Genomic DNA, 24,874 nt, shown 5'->3' with positions numbered 1-24,874 from the left:
GGGGGGGGGGGGGAGCATGAAAACTGATTTGTTTTCTCTGAGAAATGTCATGTTTGTGATATCTCCTGGTTAATTTGCATGCCCAGACCCTAAAAGTGTTATATTTAGGTCTTTTGGTGCACAACAAAAAGGACTAATATTACACCCTGCATACCAAAACAAGGCTACCTGAGTGCACACCCCCTGCTTAAATCCACAGTCCTGGTGTCAGGATGACCTCATGAAAGCTTGTAATAAACCAGCAGCTGTCCTACAAGAATGCCCGTGCTTTCAGGAGGATCTCTCTGGATATCATCCGCTCATTCGGATCAGATTTAATGAGGGACAAAAACAAAAAAAGTTTCGCCAGTCTCTTGAGCTGCTAATGAGTGTTGCCGGGGTGTTATCACGGGGCCCTGCTGGAACAGCCGCAGGGGCTCGAGTTTCCAACCCCAAGTGGCGTTTTGTGATTCGGATTACATTTAGCCTCTGCTGGCGTCCCTTGCATGGAGCGATTCGGTGACGGACATGGCATCGTACAAGAGGGCCCGATTGTTCCCGCTGAATCGGTGTCACTTGGATTAAAAGTCGAAACGAATGGCCCCGGCCTCCCCCAATTAGGCTCGCAGCCTATAAGCAAATTAATTGGTCTCAGTTAAAAAAAAAAGGAGCCCTGTTGTTTGGTTGCTGGGTTTGTTGTTTTTCTTGATCACCGTTGACAGGCGGGGGGGATCAAAGTTGAACTCAATGATTATCTGCCTGTTTCTCACACTGCTTGGTCCTTTTCATTGGAGTGAGCAACAGGAGTTCATAATCACCCTCAGAGGCTTGTAAGCAAATATATAAGGATTCTATATGATAATTATGGAAAGGCTTTTAGGCTACCAGAGCCAAATAAAGACATATTTCCTGTTTTTGGAGCTTTTCCACAAACCAGATATCACCATACGGTTTGAGAATTTAGTGTTTTCCTTTTGTTTTTAGCCATCTAAATAGCTAACGACTGTCAGATAGTGAATAAACGTAGTTTAACATTATATATGTGTTTTGACTCAACATGATTTTAATTATGTAACGCCTAAGGCTGCAGATTTAAAAATAATTGGCTAAATTTTACTTTAAAGCTGTGAAATTCTGCTTGAACTCCCATGTGAGTGAATTCGGATGAAAACATACATGTTTAAATGAGTTTGTGGCCGATAGTTGACTTTATAATCTGAGTTTGGCGTGACTTTTACTGACAAATCCTAGTTCAACTGAGATACTACATTTTATTGATCTCAGTCGTCTACCAAACAGGCAGTGGAGACAAAATCTGTAAGTTTTGGACTGTTTTGTTGGCATCTTTTTGGGCACCAGCTTACAGGAACAGCATTTTTACAGCTTGTAAAGACATTTTATGGTGTGTCTTTAGGTCTGCAGCCAATTGAAATAAAGTTTTTTCCGTCCGACTGGAGTATGATATGAGTGAGAAGATGAGATTTTACTTGTTTGACTCTCGTCTGCTGTGTTTCTACATCTGGATGTGAATCAAAGTCTTATAAAACCCTTTAAGATGACAAACAGCCGTTGGATCCGTGAGGGCTGCTGTTGCTGCTCGGAGCTCGTGTTTGGGAGCCAGCAGTTCAGACTCCAGTGCTGGAAAGCAGCATTGTTATTATAGTGGGTGTAACATTGGCGTTAATTGACAAAAGAGGGAGAAAAAAATCCTTCCTGAGGGCATACTTTCATCTCTCTGACAGCGGGTATGCTCATGCAGTCATAACAGCCTGCAGACAGAACCTGTGGGCCTTTGCTGTGTGCTCTGGAATCCATCACTTGTCATTTTGCTAGCTTCACCTGACCTTTGTTTAGAGATCAGCACGTTAGAAGAAGTGCTCAGAACTTTGAGGGACAAGAGAGAAGAATGGTTAATAATTTACTTTTCCAAGTTGATGTAGTTTTTTTAGGGTTAGGAACCGGTGAGGAACACAGTCATTGCCAAATAAGGCCGCCTCATTTCTCCCCCCTGGCTGACATTATCGGCCTGTTGACATATGATGCATTGGCCTTCAAGCGGCGACAGATTGGAGGCTCGGGCTCTAGCCTTCGTGCCCCCTCACCCCCACCCCGAGAGAGTTTCCGCGTCCAGACAGACATCGGGTAACTAAAAAGGGACACCTGGACTGGCAGGTGGCCAGGGTCCAGACCCCCTTCCCTGGGGCCTGCATACCTCTGTCCTCTTGATCCTCCCTGCCAGCGAGGACCACAGAGAGGGAGATGAAGGAATGTNGGGAGACAGTAAAGGAGAAAGTTCTGACAGAGTTTGAGGAGCTAATTTAACAGGCTGTGATCAAACAGACCATCATATTTAGGAGATAAGGGACAAATAAAAGACATTAGTTCTGCTCAAAATATGGAGAATTGCTATCGGAATATCCCAATCTGATGAACATTTGCTACCCTTGACACCCACCGCTGGTTTAGGCCTTGTCCACATGGAAACAGTGTTTCCAAAACGGTCTTTATGTTTGTCGTTTCTAAATGCATCCTTTAAACCGTGGCACCATTTCTAGAAATGTCTTCATCCACACAGAAACACTGAAAACGACCCAAAACACTTTAAGAGGCGCGCCAGGCGTGTATGTAGGGGAACGTGCACAAAATGGAAACACATGAAGAAGCAGCTCTCAGGTTGGAGGTTTGATTAGAGCTGGGGCTATGAGATCATTGTTTTCAGCTGGTTATGTTTTAGCTGTCTATATAAAAACGCAAATAGTTTTTTTTTTCACTCTGCAACTTGTTTTTTCAAACAAATACAGTTTTAGGTCACCTAAAACAAAGTTTCCATGTGGAAGCCAGTCTGAAACACACATTAACACAACCTGTTCCTGTGTGTACGGCCCCTTAAAACGAGGTTTTCCAAACCTTTTTAGCTTCTGGACCCCAAACTAACAATAAAAAGACTTGTGACCCCAAACATCCTTGGCTGAACTACACAAATATTACCAAAAAAAGTAAAAGAAATAAGGACATAATGGTAACACAAATAGATTAAATTCATAGTCTACTAATTTTCTCCCATTTATAACTATCGCTGTTGTGTTTTTTGTAACAATTATGGTGAAAATATGCTAGTTTTTGGCTTATTTGCTATCTGGAGTTCGTCTCAGGAGGCCAAACCTGGTGTTTTGTGACACACACTTAGATCCCAACCCCAACTTTGTGTGTTTTATCTCAGCCACTATCATCTAAGGCAGTGATTTCCAAAGTGTTGTGAGCAGAACTGTTATTGTCACAGCAATATTTAACAGTGTTATCACACATGCCATTTCAAACTGGTAAATGATATCCTTTTATATGTATCATAGTTGCAATCAGACTAACGGGGATTATCCAAAGCCTTTAAACCAGTCGAGTTGATTTGTTCTGCTACTTAAAGCAAAACATAAGAAGCTCTTGATTGGATAATGAAGTTAGTCCAGTCGTTCTCCCCGCGCTCTCTTTCTGCCACGGACAAACATGCAGGCGCACGGTTTGTGATTGCCGCGTTCGCAGCGTTAGATCATTGATCAACTCCAGACTCTGCAAAGAAAGCTCTGTCTGTGTAGACAAATAAGTCTCTGTGTGCAAAGTAGATATTTGGACAAAGATTAAGGGGTGTTTTTACGAGCCAAAAGCAACCCAGACGCTCTAATAGATCATTCACACAGACTCGAGGTTGTACTCTGACTGGGACTGTTCAGTTTAAGCCTCAAAACAGTTGTCTGCCTCTTTTAATCTCTCTATCGTGCACACTAATGAAAGTTTGTAGTTAGTTTGCTGTTCAGATGGAGTATTAAATGCACATTGTGTTTTTTTTTTTCTCTCCAGCATGTGTGAGAGAAACAATAAAAGCATCAAAAAGACATGTCAGGGAATCTGGGTTGTGTTCCAGGGCTTTAACCAGTAATCAGATTTATTGTGTTGCACTGGAGAGAAAAAAGCTCATCATCGAAGAATGTCAAACTGGCAAGAGAAGACATGATTCAACAGAATAAATCACTGGGCACCAGCTCACTTCGTAATTGGGCCCCCGAGGATATCAGAGCTGGAATTTTCCATCAGAAGAGCGGCTCCATCTGCCGTAGCAGTTGTATCTCTGAAGTTTTTGTTTCGCGAATATTTCAGAGGAGTATCGTGGACATCTGTGGCCCTGACTGACGCAACAAATGGCGGCCCCGCAGCGCGCCGCGGGCCCAGCCTCGAAAACCCAGGGGCTCCGTTTTCAAACCAGCCTTCTCCAGCTGTTTCTCCTATTAGGAAGCGAGTTTTCAGACCCGACAGCTTCCACTTAACGACCAGCAGTCGAACTTGAGCCGCACCACGGCGAAGATGGCTGACGCCCCACGGCTTCATTTTGTGTCCAATTTCCTGCCTCCTCCTCTGTTTTCGAAATTCCCCCCTCTCTCATATCTGTTATTGCTATAACTTTCTCCTTTGGCTGATCCAAATAACTTTACAGCCTCTCTCCATTCCCTCATCCCCCTTTCCATCCCCCCCTTCCTCCTCCTCTGCCTTATCTCTCTCTCCTAATGCCTTCTCATATCTGTTTTTCATATAATATTTCACCCGCTCTGCTTTTCTCTTCTTTTCCTTCATCTCCCACTGAGAGTTTTAGAGCCAGGCAGCTCTCCTTTTTTTTCTCCCCCCTCTGGGTTCCTGCTGAATAATGGGGAGAAATTGCTCTTGATTTATAATTGGTTCCATTCACTCTGATGCATGAGCTGCCAAAAGAGTTAGGGGCCCCTTTAACCCGTCCAATATCCCCCCCCCCCGCTTCTGTCCCTCCCTCCCAATGATGCAGGAACACACAGGGAGCGGGGCTGCGTATACAGTATATACAGCTATGAAAGCCTACACTGGCGTGAATGCCGCGGCGTGTGTGTGTGCAGTATTTTATCTCCTCGGCTGAGGAAAAGCGGTAGCCCGTTCTTTAAGCCTGTTGACATTTGCAGTTGGAAAGACTTTCTCAGGTCGGCATATTTATGTGCCTCTGTGAGTATACTTTTACCATGTAATAGGAGTTTGGGTGATTGCTTGCCTTTATGTCACCAAGTGTGTGTATGTGGGGGCAGGGAAAATGGCTGTGGGTAAGTGAAGTGTGTAACTGTACGGCTGTGCGTTTGAGCCACGAGTCGTGCAAAGTTCAAACACAGATGCACACAAACAAGTCCATCAACGCTTTTCACGGCGCGTGGTTATTTTGTCTTTTAGTGCTATAATGATAATTATTAGAGCTTGAAATGTGTATTAATCCGACCTAATCTAAACCTTTTATAATGCAATTCTTAAAAAGTAACTTATCATGTTTTTCTCACATTCATCTTAACAAGAACTAATCTCATCAACATATAGTTAAGCGTTGGTGTCTGTTTGATATTGTATTTTTTAAAAATTAGCATTTTTATATGATCTGGATGAAGATTTTGTTGATTGGCCAAAAATATTATCAGGGATTAAAGTTCTCCCTCACCACAACGGATTTCTGTCATCTGTAAAACTGAGAAGGGGAAGAAGCAATTGTTTTTTGTTGTGGTCTTGTGAAATCCATCCAAATTAATTAAGATGCAAGGATTACACTGACTCTGCTTTTCACAAATGGAGCAAACCAGAGGCTAAATTTGATCCAATCAGAGCAGAGTGGGGCGGGTCCAGGTGTTGCAGTGTTGTTAATTCAGTGAGTTTTCAGACGCCTTAAAAGACCATTTTTCAATAATGCAACTAGCAACTTTTCCTGGTGTTTTTTGGGACTTTTGAAGACTGATGTGAAAGCAAGTATCTTTCTTTCCAACCAGCAGGGGGCGCTGCAGTGGACCCACCTCCATCCCATAGCACCTATGGGAGGCTCAGTCATTCCCTCCTTCCCATCCACGTGCAAAACCGCCACTCAGTTCGTGGTGGGATGTAAATGTAATAACAAAATAACTTTGAGTTTCTCTTTGGCGATCAGAAGCCCGGATAAAGGATGAGAGTTGGAACCGTGATGTTTCTTCCTCCCTGAGTTTGTTTTTAAACATTTTTGTCTATCCATTAGCGCTGCCGTCTTTGAGCGAGCGAGCAACTGTTGTTGTAACACAAACACTGATTGGACAAGAGTCCTCATTTATCTGTCGAGGCTTCTGATTGGTCGATGTTGGGGGTGTGACACTCCGTTGTTTTCCAGACAGATGCTGGAATGTCCGAGAAAAGAACAGGGGAAAAAAAAGAGGAAAGCTGGCCCCCTTAGTTTTGTTACATTACGTGTTCAATAAAGGTTCATTTTCTTAATTTTTTGTTCCGTGGTTTATTTAGTAGTTCTGTGCACATCTGGTTTACATCTCCTCTCAGCTGAGTGGATTCTACCAACCAAAAAGAAAGCCAAGACCATCTATTTCAAATTTCCAGTTAATATATTTTCATTCAAAGGTGGCAGAATTAAAAAAAAAACAACAAAAAAACCCACATTCTTTCCTCTGTGTGCAATTGTCTTCATTAGAAAGTTTGTAGCCTGATGTCACAGAACCAAAAAGACCAAGTAGGTCGGAAAAAACCTCCAAAACTTTTAAGTTTGACTTGTTTCTGTGGCGTTCAAAATGTATCGGAAACCCTTAAAATGGCCTCAAATACATGCAGTAATAAGACGACGTCACAACCCTGTAATAAGGATAAATGTTTCAAGCAAAAGGAAAGTTGCATTAATTCTTCGAAATTGTACATTTTACGGAGTCTTTGAATATTTGAAAATCTGTCAATTGTTTTGTTTTTGTTCTCGCTTTTTTTGGTTTGTTTGTTCCGTCCGAACAGCCCTCCGTTTTTCTCGTCTCTCCATCTTTCTATTGTCGTCTTACCTTACTTCCACCCTCTCCCCCTCCCCGGCTCCCGGCTCCACCTCGCTTGCCCGGTGGCCGTGATGATCCCATCCTGTTCCCATGGCCCCGCTGGGCACGTTGGCATCCCACACCGGGCAGAGGAATGTGGGTGGATGTGCTCACCACGGCACCATAATTAGCTCTCCGCGGTTAATTCGGCTTCGTTATCTAAATTATGTAAATGCCACGGCGCCTAATTGATTAGAAAGCCGCCTTCCATTACATCGCAGGCCTGTCCAGATCCCTCTCGTTAATCCTCAAGACACTCTGTAGCTCGTTAGTGCTGTGTTGTTTTTTTTTTTTTTTTTTCTTTTTTCTTTTTTGGATTGGGGATAAATGAGGGCTTGGATGGGCATATTGCTTGTTAATACTTTGTGAAGAATTGGGCATATGTGTGTGTGTGAGCATTATGAAGGAGGAGGGGGTAAATTCTCAGCCTCGTTAGGGATGCTTAGACTCTTTTGATGTGTAATTTTATGGCATGAGAACGAGGGATGTTTTGAGCGGAGGATTTGGACCGGTCCCCTCTCCACCTGTTGAGCAGGATTTTCATGCCAAATAAGACTCCGTAAGTCTCCCCCCCCCCCTCCTCTCTCTCGCTCTCTTTTTGAGGGAGCGTTCTCCTGGGGAGCAAGATGATAGCTGGGAATCGTTTCGTATTTGTTCTGCACCGAGCTCTTACTGTTGTTGACTGGAAAAGGAAATTATGGAGCGCATCCATCTCAGTTTGTTTTGTTGGCGGACCTTTTGTAGTAAAGACAGCCACAGCCAATCTTGTTTTTTTTAATAGGTTTGACCCTGAGACACAGCAGACTGTGACAGAAATATATGCAGAAACCAAACTAGGAATTAAGCTTTTTGCTCTCTGTTCATTTTGTTCACATACAGTTTATTAAAATATATCAATAAGCCAAAAAACACAGCTTAGCTATGTTTTGTTATGCTACTATTATAAAACAGGTAAAGAAAGTTTCTTGAACTGTTCAGTGAACCACTTTTGCTGGGGTTTTGATCCACATGAGACTGAAGGGCTGGTGGGTGGATTTAAAAAGTAGGGGGGAGTTTCAAAACCACCAAGCAATTTCTTTTAATATTTGTTTTGTTTTATTTGGCCTTTGCTGACCGTTTTATTAGTCCTAGACTGAAACAAACCTTTTTCTTTTTTATAAAAAAAGGTAAAGGCTCAGATAAGATTTCACCTTTCCACAACCCTCGGCTTCTGGCAGGTTACCTGAGTAACAAGTGTTTTGGGTTTCGCACAGCATGTTGTCCGCACAGATTTCTTTAAAAACGAAAAGCCTTACAACACGACTAATGCTGGATATTTGATCTGAGACATTTTTTGGATTTTTTTGGGGTTTAAAATATTCCGACATGAGCCAAATTTTTCTGTGTAAATCAACATTCAGCACTGAAAAAAAAGTTAAATAGACGGGCTTAATAGTTTTTAACTCCAGAGTCATGTTTTTTCCATACTAGTATGGAACTTGTGCTCAGTTCAGTAATATTAATTTAACAAGTCAGTTCTTTACTACATTTGTTCTTTGCTACAGTGCTTGACTAACTATATGAAAAGTTTAGCCTCAGGGAGGAAAAAAGGGCTTCTTGTTTGATGTTGTGATAGTAAACCGGGTGTCGTTTTGGTTTGTTAAACAACCTCAGCACTCTCTTCGCCGTGCTCCACTCGGCACAGGCCCCAGGAGAGGCCCTGAGGCCAGCAAGCAGATTGACAGAATGAGGGGAAAATATGTTGGGACATTCAGGGACGCTCTCACAAACACTCCCTCTCATTGACCGCGGCCCTGCTCTCTCCTCCCGCTCGCCTGCCAGTTGATGTCCTCTATATTAATTTGAGTTGCCGTTCAGCGCTCGCAGTCACCGCCCCCATAAACCCTCTTTACCCATCCTCACATCAATCGATAAAGGCACTGACCCCCTCCCTCTTCTTCACAAACTCTCCACTCTCGAGCTCTTTGGTCATTGAGCAGGGCCCATCATCTCTTCCCCGGGCCCTTCAGAGCAGCGTCTCCCTTTTCTCCAGGGGTCTGCGGGGTCTTTGTCCGTCCACCGGCTCACTGCTTTACAATGACTCTCCACTCTATTAAGGTGCGTTCTGCCTGTTAGCGTCGCCAGGGGCAACCGGCCTCCCGCATGGCAGCTATGCAGCACGGCATTGTGGGCTTAGGGCCCGAGCAGGGCAGTTGAACCCCCGGCACTCCTCACACTTGACACCGCATGTGTTTATCTAAAGGGGGGGCTTTGTGGTGTTTGGAGAACCTCCAGAGTGAAAAAGGAGGGGTGTAAAAAGACGTAAAACTAGAGGCGAGAGGGGGGGGGGAGAGAAGGAAATTTAGGGAGGTGATAAATATTCAACAGCTCAGCTCCTCGGAAGGAGTTACTAGCCTACTACCCCTTCACCACCTCCTCTCCCTTGTGTGTCTTCTCCATGCCAGAAAGCAGATGGAATGTGAGAGCTCAGGGAGGAGGCTCCAGTCTGGTTTTATCCAATTAGCAGGGTTGTCAAAATGAATTTATCCACGGAGGCAGGGGGACAATGGGACCGGCAGTGGCCCGAGAGAACAGGGGCCTCGGTGTCTTCACTTAGCACGCTCACAATGAACTTCTGTCAAGTGACTCTCTCGCAAAACATCAGATAGGGAACTCGCATACCTTCACTGGCGATGCATGCCTGCACACCACCAGCACGCTCTGTTCCCCCGATGATGACCAGTTTAATGACCCAGCCTTCGGAGCAATCCCTTAAAGGACCCTTATTATAATCAGGCACAAGCCTGTCTAATTCTCTAAATGATTTGACTCCTACAAATCCTGCAAGCTGGAGACAATAACCCAAATATGATGTAAAAGATTTCCTAGTCAGGTGGAAAAACCAAACTTGGTCTTTATTTTGCAAAAAGAGGCTGCTCGTGATTTGTGGTCGGTCTAAATGTAGATAAACGTGTGAGTTGTGAGCCCAAACTGGCCCAAATACACACATCTAAAAACCCAACCAAGTCTGGCAGCCATTACTGGACCAAAGCTGGCTTACCAAAAGTCTTCACATCTCCTCACCTGGATATTTTCTAATTAAGTAATTTAAAAAAAAATATAACATGTCTCAATAAGCTGCCAACAACAGTAATGGAAACTAAGTGCACTAAATATAAATCTGTCAGATTATGGACAAATAGATGCCAAAACTTGGGAGTCACATAAATTTTTGGTTTCTTGCAGCAGTGTATTTTTTTTAAGGTTACAACAACACAGTCATAGACAAATCCAGACACACACATACCCCGGGCTCTTAATTTAGAGAAGCTGTCTGGGAGTGTGCTCTGTTTTTTATCAGTCTCCCCAATGCGTAGGAGGCTCTTCTGCCTTTTTACGCCTGTGACTTCTCTGGGAAGGATGGATGGAAAAAGTTGGACATAGATGTCAGGCCAACTTTTCATCTTGAGGCAGGGTATCCACTAAGCAAACACAGCTGACTAATGAATCAGACACAGCCTTAAAGGAGTAAACCTGTTTTTTTTAAGGAGCTGATGATGTATGAAGGGGGGGCCTGTTAATGTCACTGTTACTGCATAGCGCTATCCGCTTCTGGTCCTTCCATTTTTTGTGCTGTCCATTCTGGACAGGTAAAGAGGTTGCACGGCCGGGTGGCACGTCCCAGTGTGTGTCCACTTGGCTGGCTGGTTTGGTGTGGTTTACGGTCAGCGACTCTCACAGTTGGAGCAGGTGCTCTGTGCGCATGTATGGGGCAGCTGTCCCGAGTTGTGTCCATACTGCAGCCAGCCACAGAAGCCACAGGCCTCCTGGATCCACATTAGTTTGCTGTTTGTTTGCAGAGTCGGCCTGCTACTGGCGGGCCACTCGGTGTGGACAGGCAAGTAAATCAAACTGTACAAATCTGTACGACTTCACCAACAGGCTGAAAGTAAGACATATTTATATTTGAGAGGCTAGAAAATCATAAAGTGCTTGACTTCAGGCTAATTATTTGTTTAGGAGCTGGTAATTCTTAGATAAACTGGCTTTTTTTTTTTTAATAAACTCTATTTAAACACATTCAAAACAACATTTATGGCGAGGACGTTGGGGTATTCTACAGCTGAACGCTATTTTATAAATCTTTACAGCGTCATCAGTTTTGCATTACATGGTTATCCAGCAGAAATAATGACATTCCTGCCAGAAGTACTATAGCTAGCTGCTGCCGCCTCTATTTGCACTTACAGATAACCACAGTTTTATGTAAATAACCACGGAATGGATGGAACTTATTAAACTTATGCTGATTCATAAAGTCTCTAATCAGCGGCACGCTATGTTGTTTTCTTGTGAGTGTTGCTTTGTTCTCATTAATGTCAGAATTCATCATTTAAAATGCGCACCAACTATGTGTGGTCCAGTTTAGCAGTTGTTTTGGTTTCCATTAGCGTCCTCCTCTGCTCATTTTCAATAAATGTGCCAGGCAGCTAAACATTTTTACTGCTGCCATTAGATGATTAAGGTGTGCTGTAAGAGTTTCCACTAACTTTTTGTCCTCTACGCCCCCCCCGCCCCCCCTCATGGATCTAACCGAGCTCCATTAATCATCCCTGCTGCCCTAATAGGATCAGGACAGCTACATATGTGGAAGCTCTGTTTTGCTTCTGCTTTTTACAGGACAGCCGAGCGTGTTCAGCGCCGTGTACTGTATGTGTGTGAGAGAAAAGAAGGGGGGGGGGGAAGAAAAGAGAGAGTTTTTCAGGACCACCCTCCTCATCCTGACGGGAAGTTGTTAGTTTAACCTGACAGGAAAGAATTCGGGAAACTTGGCAGCGAGCGACAGGGGGAGAGAAAAGCTCTTCTCCCTGCATTAAGCTGCAAACGCCGACTATTACCATCCTTCATTTTCCTCCCAAAACACTCTGTTCAGAGCTATCTTAGACACACTTCCACTCACTGCTGTGATACACCCCCCTCCTCAATCCTGCCTCTCGTTAGTTGCTCTTTGTCCCGACTCATGAATGCAGTCTGTGTCCCCCCCCCCCCTCCTTGCTCCTCTTAGCCCCTCTACCTGTATTGGTTACACCTGAGCGGGAAGGTGGAGGGCTCGGGTTACGGCCCGCAGAATGAGGGCGCCCCTTTGATGAGCGTGGGCTGGAGGGGACGGGGGGTCAGCGGCGGGATGGGGGCTGCGAGAAAAGAAAGGATTTATTTGTGTCTGGAGCTTGGCTGCTGAGGGTGCTGCAGAGTGCGCCGCCTCACCTGGGTTGTGTTAATGGCCGCCTGTTTGTGTCCGTATGTATACAAGCTTGATTTAAGCAGACGGAGGGATGCATGTATAAATCCAAAGTTATTTAGGTGGTCGCTGTATGCTCCCCAGATGAGTTTGATGTGGTTTTAGCCCCGACTTAACGAACAGCCTCGTTTATGCTGTTTGTTTTCAGTGCACAGAATGTAAATGACCCTCTAACTGTTTTCTGTTGTGTTTTTTTTTCAGGGGGTAGTGTATGGAAAATGTCTGGAAAGCAAAACTGGACTCCGTGGATGAGAAAGAGAAGGGCTCCAGTGTTGTGCGCTCTGGGCGCAGTACTGCTGTGCTGCCTGCAGAGCGGCGCTTCAGCCACTGGTGAGCGACGAGATCACACAACTCTTAAATGTATTTATCTTTGCGCTCAACCACATATAGTCTGTTTTTATTATTAAGTTTTTATTTCTGAGCAGATGTAAACAATGCATGCTTTCTATCACTTCACCATAGTGCAGTCTGACCTCACTTTGCATGTCGTCTTCACCTTCCTGAACACTTGGTGCGCGATAACTCCTGCCAGGGAAAAAAAAAAAAGTATCCTGGCTCGGACACAGGCGGTGAAGTGTTTTACATGTCTGGCAGCAGACACAGCAGTTTGTTTGAAATGCATATGAATAAGTGAGCAATTTGGATAAGCTGTAGTAGCCACCACGGGTGGACTGAAAATGAAAAGAAGCGTTGTACGGACAACTGAAAAGATTTACCTATTAATCAACTGAATCGCTCTAATAATTGTATTATTAAAAAAAAGCATTTGAGTATAATTTCATGAACAATTAAAGGCTTTAATAGACGCTCTGCCGAGGTTTTAAATTAGCTGCTATTTCAGTATTTCTTCAATCAGAGCTGTAGTTTCTTGCAGGAACTAATTTCACGTTTGCTAACCAAGTCCTCGAGTAACTGAGGAATTAAACAGGCTGGATTAGTTGTTCCTGGATCAGCTAAACGATCTTAAATGTTTAGGTGACTCATGGAGAGCGAGCCTTAATTTGCCAAGTAAGGCTTTCACGTTTTTCTTTGTTTCTGAAACCAATAACAAGCAGCCATGGCTCATAAAAAAGGCTGGAACCCTGTTTCTTGCTGGGTGGAGATCTTACATTTATTTGTATTCCTCAGTTTTACTTTTTACAGAAATTACATCTTTTCATCAGCTAGATTTTCAGCATCTCGTATTTGTTCAAACAGGAGGAACTAAATTAAACGACAAATAAAAATATTAGTTTTGCCACAGTAAACCGAAAGTATAGCACTTGATCTTGCCAAATACTTGAATGTCTTATAATAGGTTTCCAACCTAATAAAAGTGACAATACTATTAATAAAACGTGTATACACTTTTTGTAAAGGTAGTAATTTTTAAAACGGGACATATTATTGCTGCAATACCTACAAAAATATCAACACAAACACAAATAGGTGGAGAAATAACATGTGGGGCAAAGTGATGAATTAAAACAAATGCATTGTGCCTGTTTTTTATTTATCTGTGGAAAAAAGACCCTTGTGTTATGATCATCTGTGTATCATTTTGGATGTCACAGATACTATAATCAATATGTTTGTGGAGGTGGTATCTAGTGTCGTATATAACAGGAAATGTCCTTATGAAGTGGTTAAAACTGACTCTGGTCTTCTCTTCAGATGAGGTGCCAGTCTTCACCGAGGAGCCCGTGTCCGTGGTGCAGAAGTTCGGAGGCAGCGTCTCGCTGCGCTGCAGCGCCCGGCCCGCCTCGGCCCAAGTCAGCTGGCGCCTCAACGGCGAGCAGTTGATGGACGGCTACTACGGTGTGGTGGTGGGTCCCGGCAGCCTGTTCGTTCCCGCTCTGTCCAACCTGACTCTGGGCAGATACCAGTGTGTGGCCAGCACCGACGCTGGAGCTCTGGCAAGCGTTCCCGCGAACGTCACCGCTGCCAGTGAGTACGCGCCCACTCCAAGCCGTGCCAGATAAACACAAACACAAGGGCCTCTTTCAGCCCCCTTTGAGTTTGGTCTGTCGGCGTATCTCAAGAGTGCCTTTGACTTAATTTTCTTCAGCTACAACCAAAACAGTGAGGAGGTGGTATTTGTTTGCTTCAAATCTTTACCAATACAACATTGTAAACCCTGTACTTTTCCACTGGTTGTGGTTAGTCTGAAACTAATCCTCACAAAGTACACAAACCAGCTTCAGTGGAAATCTGTAACACATCACTGGTAAGTGACATAACTCATTCTGTGTAGACAAAACAGCTGCTCTTATGCTGACTTACATTGATCTAATAGTTAACAGAAATGACTGCTGATGCTGAAGTTTTTAGTGCTCTGCTGCTCCGAGTGGGTGGCGTTACATTTGATATGCGTCATGGGATGGAGAGGGGGTCTGAAGCTGTGAAACTCGAGCTCTAGGAATGGAGGGGACCCTGGGGCCGGGGGCCAGCCTGAGTAGGGATAGAGGGGGACCAGCGCTCAGCGCAGGGGCCCCCTGCCTCCATTGGCTCCTTTGCTCCTCACAACGCCACATTCCTCTCTGAAGGGCCTGACAGCAGGGCTGGCCAGAAATTATGACCCCATTATTGGCTAAAGGGAGATAAGGGTTGTGTGCGGGGTGGGGAGGGGGAGGTGGACGGAGGATATGGGTGTAAATGGCTGCTGGTAAATGTATTGTTTTACATGTATTGATGTTTGCCCTAACTGGAGAGGCTGGAGGTGTTTTAGGCCAGTCGAGACAGGATCCTGACACAACAATGTCATGTTCTCTCACTCCTCTTTCTGTGCACTTTATTCACTCTCACTCTCCTTCTCTCCATTCCATCCTGCTTTTAAAGGCTCACCTTTTCTGTCATCTTCACCTCATGTCTTTCTTTTCCAACAAAATATGTAGAAAGGTGTTCGAAAAAAGTTACTGATGGCTCCAAAGGTGGATGAATCACGCCTGGACATTAAAGTTATAGTTCAGATCTATTGAAGTGGGGTTCTGTGGAAAGGTTACAGACAGTTGATATCTTACTTGTTGCAGATAACTCTTTGAAAGATCTTAGTTTGGAGAAATGGCGTTTAATTCTGTCTGGATTCAAGCGCTGATGATCGAAATGAGGCCAAGACCAAAGTGGATTGCTTGTTGTAGCACTTCCTGCAGGTGTGTTTACGTGTTTGTTTTTAAATGCTGGTCGTAGCTCATCAGAATTAAACTCTAGTTCTCCAAGCTGAGGTCGTTCAAAGGAGCTATCTACAGCAGGTAAGATGGTAAATCTTCACAACCTTCAAGATCTGAACTCCACGTGTGGAGCCTGACTCTTCGCCCCACGTCTTCTAATTTAATAATGGTTCCTTTTCAGCCACCCTCAAATTGCCTAAGGAATTGCTCCACGGGGAGTGTGTACGTGCTTGCCTTTGTCTCAGCTGTACGCACATGTTTTTCGTGATCGGTGTAGGTTGATTCCAGACCCTCCACAGCATTCGACTCTGAAGAATCTGCCTTTTTTTATTATTATTTTGGCACAAGTTAAAACTGCTCCTCACTTGAATTGTTGCGCTGACAATCGCCCTGCCATACATCTGTGCACGACACACAACACGTTGCACAAACATGTTATAATTCAGAGGCGCACACAAGCAGGGGGCCTCCTGCTGTGGCGCATAAAGATGATGAATACACTGTCTCTCTTGAAATATTTTCGTGGGCCCTGCCAAGGAGCCCTGGTGTGGGAGGTCTGCTTCACTTTATGCATACAATCAATCCTCTGTACATGCAGGATGCTCTCTCTCACACACACACCTGAGAGGCACCCATGAGGGCTTGTTCCTCTGAAAGATGCGGGTATATATGTGTGTGTGTGTTGGGGGGTTTACAATGTGCAAATGTAAAAAGACACAGGCAGGAAGATGGTAGGATGGGTAGGTATCTGGGGGGGAGATGGGTGTCTGTAAAAACAGCGCCTGATTGATTTAGCAAATGGAGCGCCACACACACACACTTAGACACACTCACACACGCACCACTAAAACTCAACATGCCCCGGCTTGGATTCTCATCTTTCAGATTCGGAGCTGACAGAGTCTGAGATGGAGTCCTGTTGTGTTTCTCTGTGTGTGTGTGTGGACCCTGATCTCCCCCATTTCTCCCATTAAAGCTCCTCCAGATACAGGCAGATCCAGCAGCCATGGTGAATTAATCAGTGGATGTGTTTGTGCAGACGTAAATCACTTTGATGCGTTTATCAGTCGATCCCAAGGCCTTGATTGAACTTTGCATATTAAATTAAAGCTGTATACAAAGTCTGATCAGCTGACTGCGAGCACCAGCAGCTTGTTTTTTTTTTTTTTTCTTCACTTTTAAATGAAGAGTGTGGCTGATCCAAGAAAAACACGCCAGCTATAGCACCTCTGGAAAGAATGGAGAGCCTGTGTTTGTTAAGAATAAATCAACAAAGGCTGGTAGACGTTTAATTACGTTCCTGGAGAAGTTTTATTTATCTTTCATTTTACTGTCGAACTCCATCATGACAAGTTTCTCCTGCTTTCCCTCCCCTTCCCTCTCGTGTTTCTCCCTGCCTCCTTTTCCTTCCCTCGCTCTCATTTTAGTTTCCCTTTCTGCTCCAGCTTCTCTAAAATGGCATTGCTTCTCCTGCCGAGAATTTTACGGGCTCGGTTTTTATTCCGAGTTTTTTAGCCGCTTCCTCTCGGGGCCCGAACTGGAGCTCTTTCTCTGAAACCCTACCGGGCGGACGGCTCTCCCCTTTGACCCCTTCGCCAGGCCTCTGGGCCGCTCAGGCAGGGGTTTAAGGAGGTCAGGGGTCAGATGAGCATCTAGGCCGTGGAGACTTTGTGTCTGCAGAACACAGTTTGTGGCACATGGCCCCAGTAATCCCACTCCCTCGTTTCCCACAGACTCCGAACCAGTTCCAGTCCTGGTATCGTGTCTGTCAGGACTATTGACACCTCCTCAAATGTTAAAGGTACCATATTTAGCCGATTTGCCGTGAGATGACTCCAGTAGAAGAAGGCTTGTGTAAAATTCCAGTGACTTGAACTGGATTGTGCTAACACAAGCAATGGGAAAGAAATGACTAAAGAGAAAACATTAGCGAAACAATGTGGTTGCAACACAGCAGAGAGAAGCTGGCCTTGCACGGAAACAGTAAAGTTATTATTGTTCAAAATATTGTGGTTTTCTTCTTCTGACACTGAGGACTGACTGTGTACATGTGCAGTTAGACGTGATTTACTCGCTGTATTGCGCTGCTGAAAGAATAGTGGGTTGTTTTGCAGTTGTGTGACAGCGCTGACTTGCCTCGTTTTTTTTTTTTTTTTCTTTCTTTCTTTCAGATCTCCGGGACTTCGAGCCCGACGTCCAGCAGGAGATTGAAGTCGACGAAGGCAACACGGCTGTGATCGAGTGTCACCTCCCCGAGAGTCAGCCCAAAGCTCAGGTTCGCTACAGCGTCAAGCAGGAATGGCTGGAAACGTCCAAAGGTACCGCGCTGCCGCGTAAATCCTCCCTCTTTGATACCGTCTTCTTAATTTACTGGAATGCTCTAATCCTCCTGTCTGACCCCCTCATAAAACTGCTGATAAGGCTGTTATCTGGAGAATGTTGAAACACGGGAACGCTGCTGTTTATTTTCCAAACTATTTACTTCTAAGTTGTCTAGAAGAGGAGAAAAGCTCCAGTGGTTTGCTGCTGGTATGCTGATGATGTCTGGGAGGTGTAGGTACTGATATCTGCTGCTTATCAGCGAGGAAATGAATCCCACATTGTTAAACGCTTACTGGATGCTCTGGGTCAGACTCAAGGGCGCCCCCTTGTGGCCTTTTCTGACAGTGCGGACATGTATTGGAATGGTCTTCAGGGCTCATGTTACAAGCTAAATTTTGCTACGTGGACTGGATTTTTCCCAGGCCCCTTTTTTTGCTCATAGTTGTATTTCGTAAAGTTTCTGAACAACTCTGTAGACCCTGACCGTTTTTGTTGTTGGGCTCCTCTCACTCCTACACGTTTTCTCTCCTGCAGGAAACTACCTCATCATGCCATCGGGGAACTTGCAGATAGCCAATGCCACGCGGGACGACGAGGGGCCGTACAAGTGTGCGGCCTACAACCCTGTCACTCAGGAGGTCAAAACCTCCGCGTCCACCGATCGTCTGCGCATTCGCCGTGAGTCATCACCTCCAACGCTAAAACAAAAGGGTGGGGTTTTCTGAAAAGGTTATGAACAATTAATATTTTACCTGTTGTAGATAACAGGTTGAATGACCTCAGTTTTGGTTATTCTGGCAAAAATATTAATAATAAAAGGTGATTCAAAGAGCGATCTGCAACGAAACGCAACTTCAAAAGATCTGAATTATCACTTTAAACATAACTTTAGACTTTGCGGCCTACACTGTACACGTGTTGCGCACGTGTCTTTCATAAATCCATCTAGTTTGACCTTTTATCATTTGATCTTGCCAGCACATATTTAGTCACACATGCTGACATTCACAGTTCGTGCTTTTGAATCTTCAAAGTCGGAGATAAAAGTGGAAAGCAGACTTGATTTAGCTTCGCTGTCATCTGTTTTTAATTTTGCAAACAAAAGGAGCCTCGCCAACATCCACATCCCGACCGTCCTCGTCTCTTCCAGGCTCCACCTCGGAAGCGGCCCGCATCATCTACCCGCCGGCGCCGCGCTCCATCATGGTGACCAAAGGCCAGCGGCTGGTGCTGGAGTGCGTGGCCAGTGGCATCCCCACGCCGCGGGTCACGTGGGCCAAAGACGGCCAGGACCTGCGCTTCCATAACAACACGCACTTTTTGCTCAGCAACCTGCTGATCGACGCGGTGGGCGAAGGCGACTCCGGCACTTACGTGTGCCGAGCGGACAACGGCATCGGCTCGGCCGGCTTCACCACCGTGCTGTACGACGTGCAAGTGTTTGGTGAGGAAGTCGAACGGCATCAAACGTTTCAACCAATCGATTCAATTTCTGGAAAGGCTTTTCATATCGGACACTTTGCTTACTTTACCCCTTTCTGTCTGAGTCATGGATTTGACGGTTATTTTGTCTCCTGTTTAGCGTTGAAGTAGTGGTGTGTGTTTAAGCAGAGACGACACAGTGGAGACAGGGCTCTCTGTTCTGTAGCAGGACTTGATTGAATGTGTCTAGGTTATGGATGACTGTTTTTACAGTGATTTTGCGTGTGTGTGTGTGTGTGTGTGTGTGCTTGTGTGTTTGTGTAAATGTGTTTTGGGCTTGTCTCTCAGCAGCTGGTTTTAATTAAAGTTTGAGTGCTGCTGTAGCTGTAATGAGTTCTGCCCCCCCCCTCCTATTCACAAGCAGCCAACCATCAACTGGCTGGCCTGCCTAGCTCTACACATTGAATATTTTTGCACACACACACATGCTTGCGTTTGTGTTTTTGCTCTGATTTTAAAAACTGAAAAGCCTTTTTGTCTCGAGTTTTTAGCGCAGCACATAGTCGCGATCAGCTGTGCAAACACTAATGCGCTCCCGCCTGTCGGTTCCCTCCTGCAGAGCCCCCTCAGGTGACCGTGGAGCTGCAGCAGCAGGAGGCCGTGCACGGCGAGACGGTGCGCTTCACCTGCCAGGTCCGCGGTAAGCCCACTCCCTCCGTGATGTGGCTCCACAACGCCCAGCCCCTGGCGCCGTCGCCCCACCACCGGCTCACCTCGCGGGCGCTGCGCATCTTTAACGTGGGCCCTCAGGACGACGGCCTGTACCAGTGCATGGCGGAGAACGGGGTGGGCAGCTCGCAAGCCTCCGTTCGCCTCGTAACGGTGTCAACTGGTAAGTAGCTGTGGATCAGCACTGACATACGGGTTTCGTCCTCCTGTTTGGTGGCTTGTAGATCTGATCGTGTGTGGTTTTTGTAGGGGTTTCATCTGGGAGGACGCTGCCCTCCATCTATCGCCCTCTCAGCCCAGACAAGGTGCTGAAGGAGCAGCCTCCTGTGAGGCCCGGGGCTACCGGCGCCATGCTGCCCATGGACTGCTCGGAGGTGCCGGGACAGATTTTGCCCGCAGACGCCCCCATTATTCTCAGTCAGCCGCGCACGGGCAGGGCTGACTCCTACGAGCTCACCTGGAGGCCTCGGCACGGGCGAGGAGCCCCCGTGCTGGAGTATATCATCAAATACAGAAAAGTAAAGCCACACTGGGTCTTATTTTGTTAAATAAGTTACATCTTGCCTGGGTTTCTTTAAAGTAACCAAGTCCTTTTTTTTTTCCACCTCTCAGGAAGGAGACCTTCTGGGAGACTGGACCACCCGGACCATCTTAGGCTCTCTCCATAAACTGACTCTGACCAAACTACAGCCGGACAGCCTGTACGAAGTGGAGATGGCTGCCAAGAACTGTGCGGGCCTGGGACAGCCGGCCATGATGACCTTCAGAACTGGCAAAAGTACGACACGGACAGAAAGCATTCAGACATTTGTCCATCAACAGCGACACAAATACTCAACAGCAAAAGTCCCACTGCTGTACTTAGAGAGATATCTCAGAACCCTACTTTAAAAAGTCTTAACAATCTTTTTAAAGATTGACCTCATGTAGGATGTTTAAATGATCTGTTTAAAGATTTACATCAACTGATACAGCCTCCTGGTTCTTTAGTACAGAAAACTACAAGCATATTTCTGAAATTTAAACTTTTTGTTTATCTTTTGTCTGTAGATCGCAAAGTTCACCACGACCCACCGAAACCTCCCGCTGTCCCGTCAACAAAGCTGTCCCGTAAGCACTCCTGTGTATTTTCTGTTGCCGCAACGAATCCTCCGATTAACAAGACTAATAATATCTGATTTCGGAGTCACTCGACTTCTGACTAACAGCTCTCACTCTCTCTCGCACTTCTGTCCCTGAAGGATGAGCTCCCAGTAAGTCCTGAAAGGGGTTTGGCACATTGAGGTTACGTTGTTGTCGCTGTTTTTTTTAATTCACGCCCGTTGTTGTTGAGGTTTATCCGACACCACCTCTTGCCCCTGCAGCTCCCGAGGCTCCCGATAAGCCCACCGTCTCCACGGACACCGAGACGTCGGCGTACGTGACTTGGATTCCCCGGGGCAACCGCGGCTTCCCCATCCAGTCGTATCGGGTGGAGTACAAGAAGGTGAAGAGGGCAGGGGAGGACTGGGTGACGGCGGTGGAGAACATTCCTCCGTCGAGACTGTCTGTGGAAATCACGGGCCTGGAGAAAGGTCAGAACATACAATTTAAAACATAGTTGCTCCGAGCTGCTGGGGTTGGGGGGGGGGGTTATAGGATGTTGTTCCGTATAATTAGAGTGACGATCCTCTGCATAATTACATTCCCACAAACTGTAAATTTATCACCATAATGAGTGTTGTTAGAGTCATTTCAGTGATTGCTGCCATTAATCAGAACATAACTATGTTAAAGTTAATGTAACGTTTGCTCAGAAAAGGAAAACAACTTAATGAGTGAGCTTTTAAGTTGAAGTTGGAGTCTGCAGCCCCGAGACGCCGATCATTAATGTTTCTCCCTCCCCGTGTAGGTACGTCTTATAAGTTCCGTGTGGTCGCAGTGAACGTAATCGGTTCCAGTCCTCCCAGTGCTCCCTCGAAGGCCTACACCGTGGTGGGTGGGAGAACGCATGAACGTCCAGTAGACGGACCCTACATCACCTACAACGAGGCAATCAATGAGACCACCATCATCCTGAAATGGACGGTAGGTGTCCGCAGGTCGGAAATGTGGGGCATTCTCGTCTAGTTGGGATTGTTAACCTAATTTATTTCTCCCTCAACAGTACACCCCTGTAAACAACACACCCATCTACGGTTTCTACATCTACTACCGGCCCACAGACAGCGATAATGACAGCGACTACAAGAAGGATGTGGTGGAGGGAGATCGATACTGGCACTCCATCACCGACCTGCAGCCGGAAACCGCCTACGACATCAAGATGCAGAGCTTTAACGAGAAAGGAGAGAGCGAGTTCGGCAACGTGGTGATCCTTGAAACGAAAGGTGAGGAGGTCGGAGGCCCGGGTTTTGTTTCAAACGCGCATTCAGAGAATCTGACTCTTCCACTCTTGGTTCCTTCAGCTCGTCTCAATCCCCATTGGCCTGTGCCGTCAGAGGCCCCGGACTCAGGGATCGGGGGCCACAGTGTGCTTGTGCCTCGCCCCGGCGACCTCCCCTACCTGATAGTTGGTATTGTCCTGGGAGCCTTTGTCTTCATCATCGTTGCCTTCATACCCTTCTGCCTCTGGAGAGCCTGGGCCAAACAGAGTGAGTGTTCCTCAGAGCTCCTTCAGCCTCGGCAGGGTTTCACCTCTTTTCCCTCTACGTGTGTGTAATCCCTTTTTATTTTTTATCTTCATCGCAGAGCAAACATCAGACTTGTGTTTCCCCGCTGTGGCTGCTCCAGTGTCTTCCTGCCAGTACACGATGGTCCCTCTCCAGGGACTCGCCCTGGTCGGACACTGTCCGCTGGACGCGCACATGGCGGCTCCACACGGCGTTTACCCGGCTAACGGGGAATACGTTCAGAACGGCAAAGCTCACCACCCCAAGGACTGCCTGCCAGGAATGCAGCAGGTAAAGATCCGCTTTTGTTTTTCTTTTTGAGTTTTTGTTGAATAAGCTAAACACATTTGTGAATTTTATTTTTATTTTTCCAGGACGAGGTGGACTGTGAGATGGAGTGTGACTCACTTCTGCCGCAGACTATGTCAAATGGACATCTGCCTGTCTACCACTACTCCACCGGGTATGTTTTACAAAAACAGACTAATTTCATGAAGAAACATCAGTAAAAAGTTCTACTGATAATCAAGAAAACCGGGAAGCAAAATGTCATAGAAACCGTAGCAAACTGAATAAAGACAGTGAGTCTCTGTGGAGTGGAGTTCTGTGAAAAGGTTCTTAACAACAAACATCTTACCTGTTATAGATACGTCTTTAAACGAGTTTGGAGAAATGGTTCATTTCTGACCGAAAAGACGAGCTAACGGCTAGTCTGAGACCACGGTTGCTTTGAGATGGCAGCAATCTCAAAGGTTTATCGTTTCATTCAAGGATTATTTGATTTTATTCCTGCAGTTAGAGTCCCCAGGCTGCACCGCAAGGACTACAGCTAGCTGCTGCTGCTGTTTGACTTGCAAATAGCCACATAATGTGATATTATTGGTTACCTTTCCACAGAACTCACTTCAAAACATCGGAACTATCCCTTTAGCTAGTGTTGAAATGATTGGTTAGTAATTTAAGCAGCAAAGAGACCAAAACAGCTGAGGTTTAGCTCAACTCCTTTGTTGATATAAATAAATTTTTTTGATGGACTTTCTCTAGAGTCTCTGACAGAAAATAATCCCAAGCTTCAGCTCATCATGTTTGTTTTTGTTGTCCTCAGTGGCGCCGATCACAATCAGACCTGCTGCTCTCCCAACGACGTCACCCCTCAGCTTCCGGCGTCTCCCTGCCAGCCCGGCGGCGACGCCAGGTTCTTCGGCGGAGACGGAGAACAGGACAGAACTCGGAGTATGTGCGGTTACTTCACCGACTACGGTTTTACCAAATGATGACAAAACAAAAAAAAATACACACATTGATGATTATAAGAATCTCGAAAAATGAGAGGAAACATAAATATCATTCTCTTTGTTACTTAAAAGTTGGAAGTTAAAGATGACTTTGATTTTTCCTTTTCCCCAGAACCCGAACCTCTTCATCTAATGTCTTTAAAAGACAACATTTTCACATCGTCCTCAGCGACTGCGACACAACCGCCCCGAGACCCGATTCAGGAAGTGACCGTCCTCCCGAATGAAGTGCCTATGGAGGACGACGGGTCGGCCGGCACTGCAGACGCATAAGAGACTCTTAAGTGACCAGAGGGGGGGAAACGAGAGAAAAATATTTATTTTTGTATCAGAGATATTTATATATTTATGCTTTTGTACATAAGTGTCTGATTGTTCTGTATATATGGTTCTTTTCATATTCAAGAGGACTTTTAATTCACCCGTCTGCTCATTTCACGCCCAGTTCTTCATTTTAACTCAAAGCTGAGCCGTTTAGTCTTCCTCCGTTGTCAGCGCTTTCCCCTCCGCTCAGAAATATCCATCCTTTTTGGCCCTTTTGACTTAGCTTTATGCACAACAGAAACAAAGGGACCATTTCCATCAATCTGATGCTGTCGCTACGAAGGTGCTGCCGTTATGTTCTCGAGAGAAATCTGTTTTTATTTTACTTTGTATAGCAGTAACACGAACGTATTATGCATTGCTCATCATTAACAAACTATTAACAAGTGTATGCAACATAAATCATTGTTTCAGTAGTGTACAAGAGATTATATATATATTATATATATATTGTACAGATATTTATTTTGAGTTTGTTTTTTTATCACTGAGTGGGAGAGATTCTGGAAAACTAGCTGAGTCATCAATAAGCTGAACTTTATACTGCAGCCACTTGTGTTTACTCCTGCGCTGGTTACCAAATGACTGCCAGTAGAGGGTGCTGTGACTGGTGTGTTAGTATTATCCCCCCCTCCTCGCTCTTCATCGCTCATCAGTGCAAGAAGTATTAGTCTGATCGAAATGAAGGAGATCCTGAATCTACAGTTTCTTTAAAATAAATCCCGTGCAGCGCAGCCGTTCCCGCCGCTGCACGAGCTGGAGCACGATTGCATGTAAATAAAATCTTATGAAATCGATTTGTCTTTTTTTTTCCTCTATCATCTGTTTTCTTGTAAAAGCAAAGACGATC

The 24,874-nt window shown here is 45.5% G+C and overlaps 1 protein-coding gene across 5 annotated transcripts in view; it reads left to right on the top strand.

Moving 5' to 3' along the window:
• The window catches only part of boc (BOC cell adhesion associated, oncogene regulated), a 25,904-nt gene extending 1,083 nt beyond the window's left edge, over positions 1-24,821 (top strand). Inside the window, exons 1-18 of one of the 5 annotated variants that reach the window (XM_017406701.3) lie at positions 4,874-4,995; positions 12,337-12,465; positions 13,789-14,061; positions 17,453-17,599; positions 18,138-18,281; positions 18,709-19,047; positions 19,645-19,917; positions 20,004-20,272; positions 20,367-20,532; positions 20,805-20,864; positions 21,119-21,328; positions 21,646-21,821; positions 21,901-22,123; positions 22,202-22,387; positions 22,485-22,696; positions 22,780-22,868; positions 23,511-23,638; positions 23,813-24,821. In XM_017406701.3, coding sequence (XP_017262190.1) covers positions 4,986-4,995; positions 12,337-12,465; positions 13,789-14,061; positions 17,453-17,599; positions 18,138-18,281; positions 18,709-19,047; positions 19,645-19,917; positions 20,004-20,272; positions 20,367-20,532; positions 20,805-20,864; positions 21,119-21,328; positions 21,646-21,821; positions 21,901-22,123; positions 22,202-22,387; positions 22,485-22,696; positions 22,780-22,868; positions 23,511-23,638; positions 23,813-23,973 — 3,195 coding nt within the window. In that variant the 5' untranslated portion in view covers positions 4,874-4,985 and the 3' untranslated portion in view covers positions 23,974-24,821. Of the gene's footprint in view, positions 1-4,869; positions 4,996-12,336; positions 12,466-13,788; positions 14,062-17,452; positions 17,600-18,137; positions 18,282-18,708; positions 19,048-19,644; positions 19,918-20,003; positions 20,273-20,366; positions 20,533-20,804; positions 20,865-21,118; positions 21,329-21,645; positions 21,822-21,900; positions 22,388-22,484; positions 22,697-22,779; positions 22,869-23,510; positions 23,639-23,812 lie in introns of those variants that run through there. The other 4 variants (XM_017406703.3, XM_025003851.2, XM_025003853.2 and 1 more) reach the window with 4 other exon arrangements.
• The last annotated feature ends 53 nt before the right edge of the window (positions 24,822-24,874 follow it).

The sequence above is a fragment of the Kryptolebias marmoratus genome, linkage group LG21, assembly GCF_001649575.2.
Source record: "Kryptolebias marmoratus isolate JLee-2015 linkage group LG21, ASM164957v2, whole genome shotgun sequence".
NCBI lineage: Eukaryota > Metazoa > Chordata > Actinopteri > Cyprinodontiformes > Rivulidae > Kryptolebias > Kryptolebias marmoratus.
Note: the sequence above shows the minus strand (reverse complement) of the source record. Positions and strands in the feature narration are given on the sequence as shown.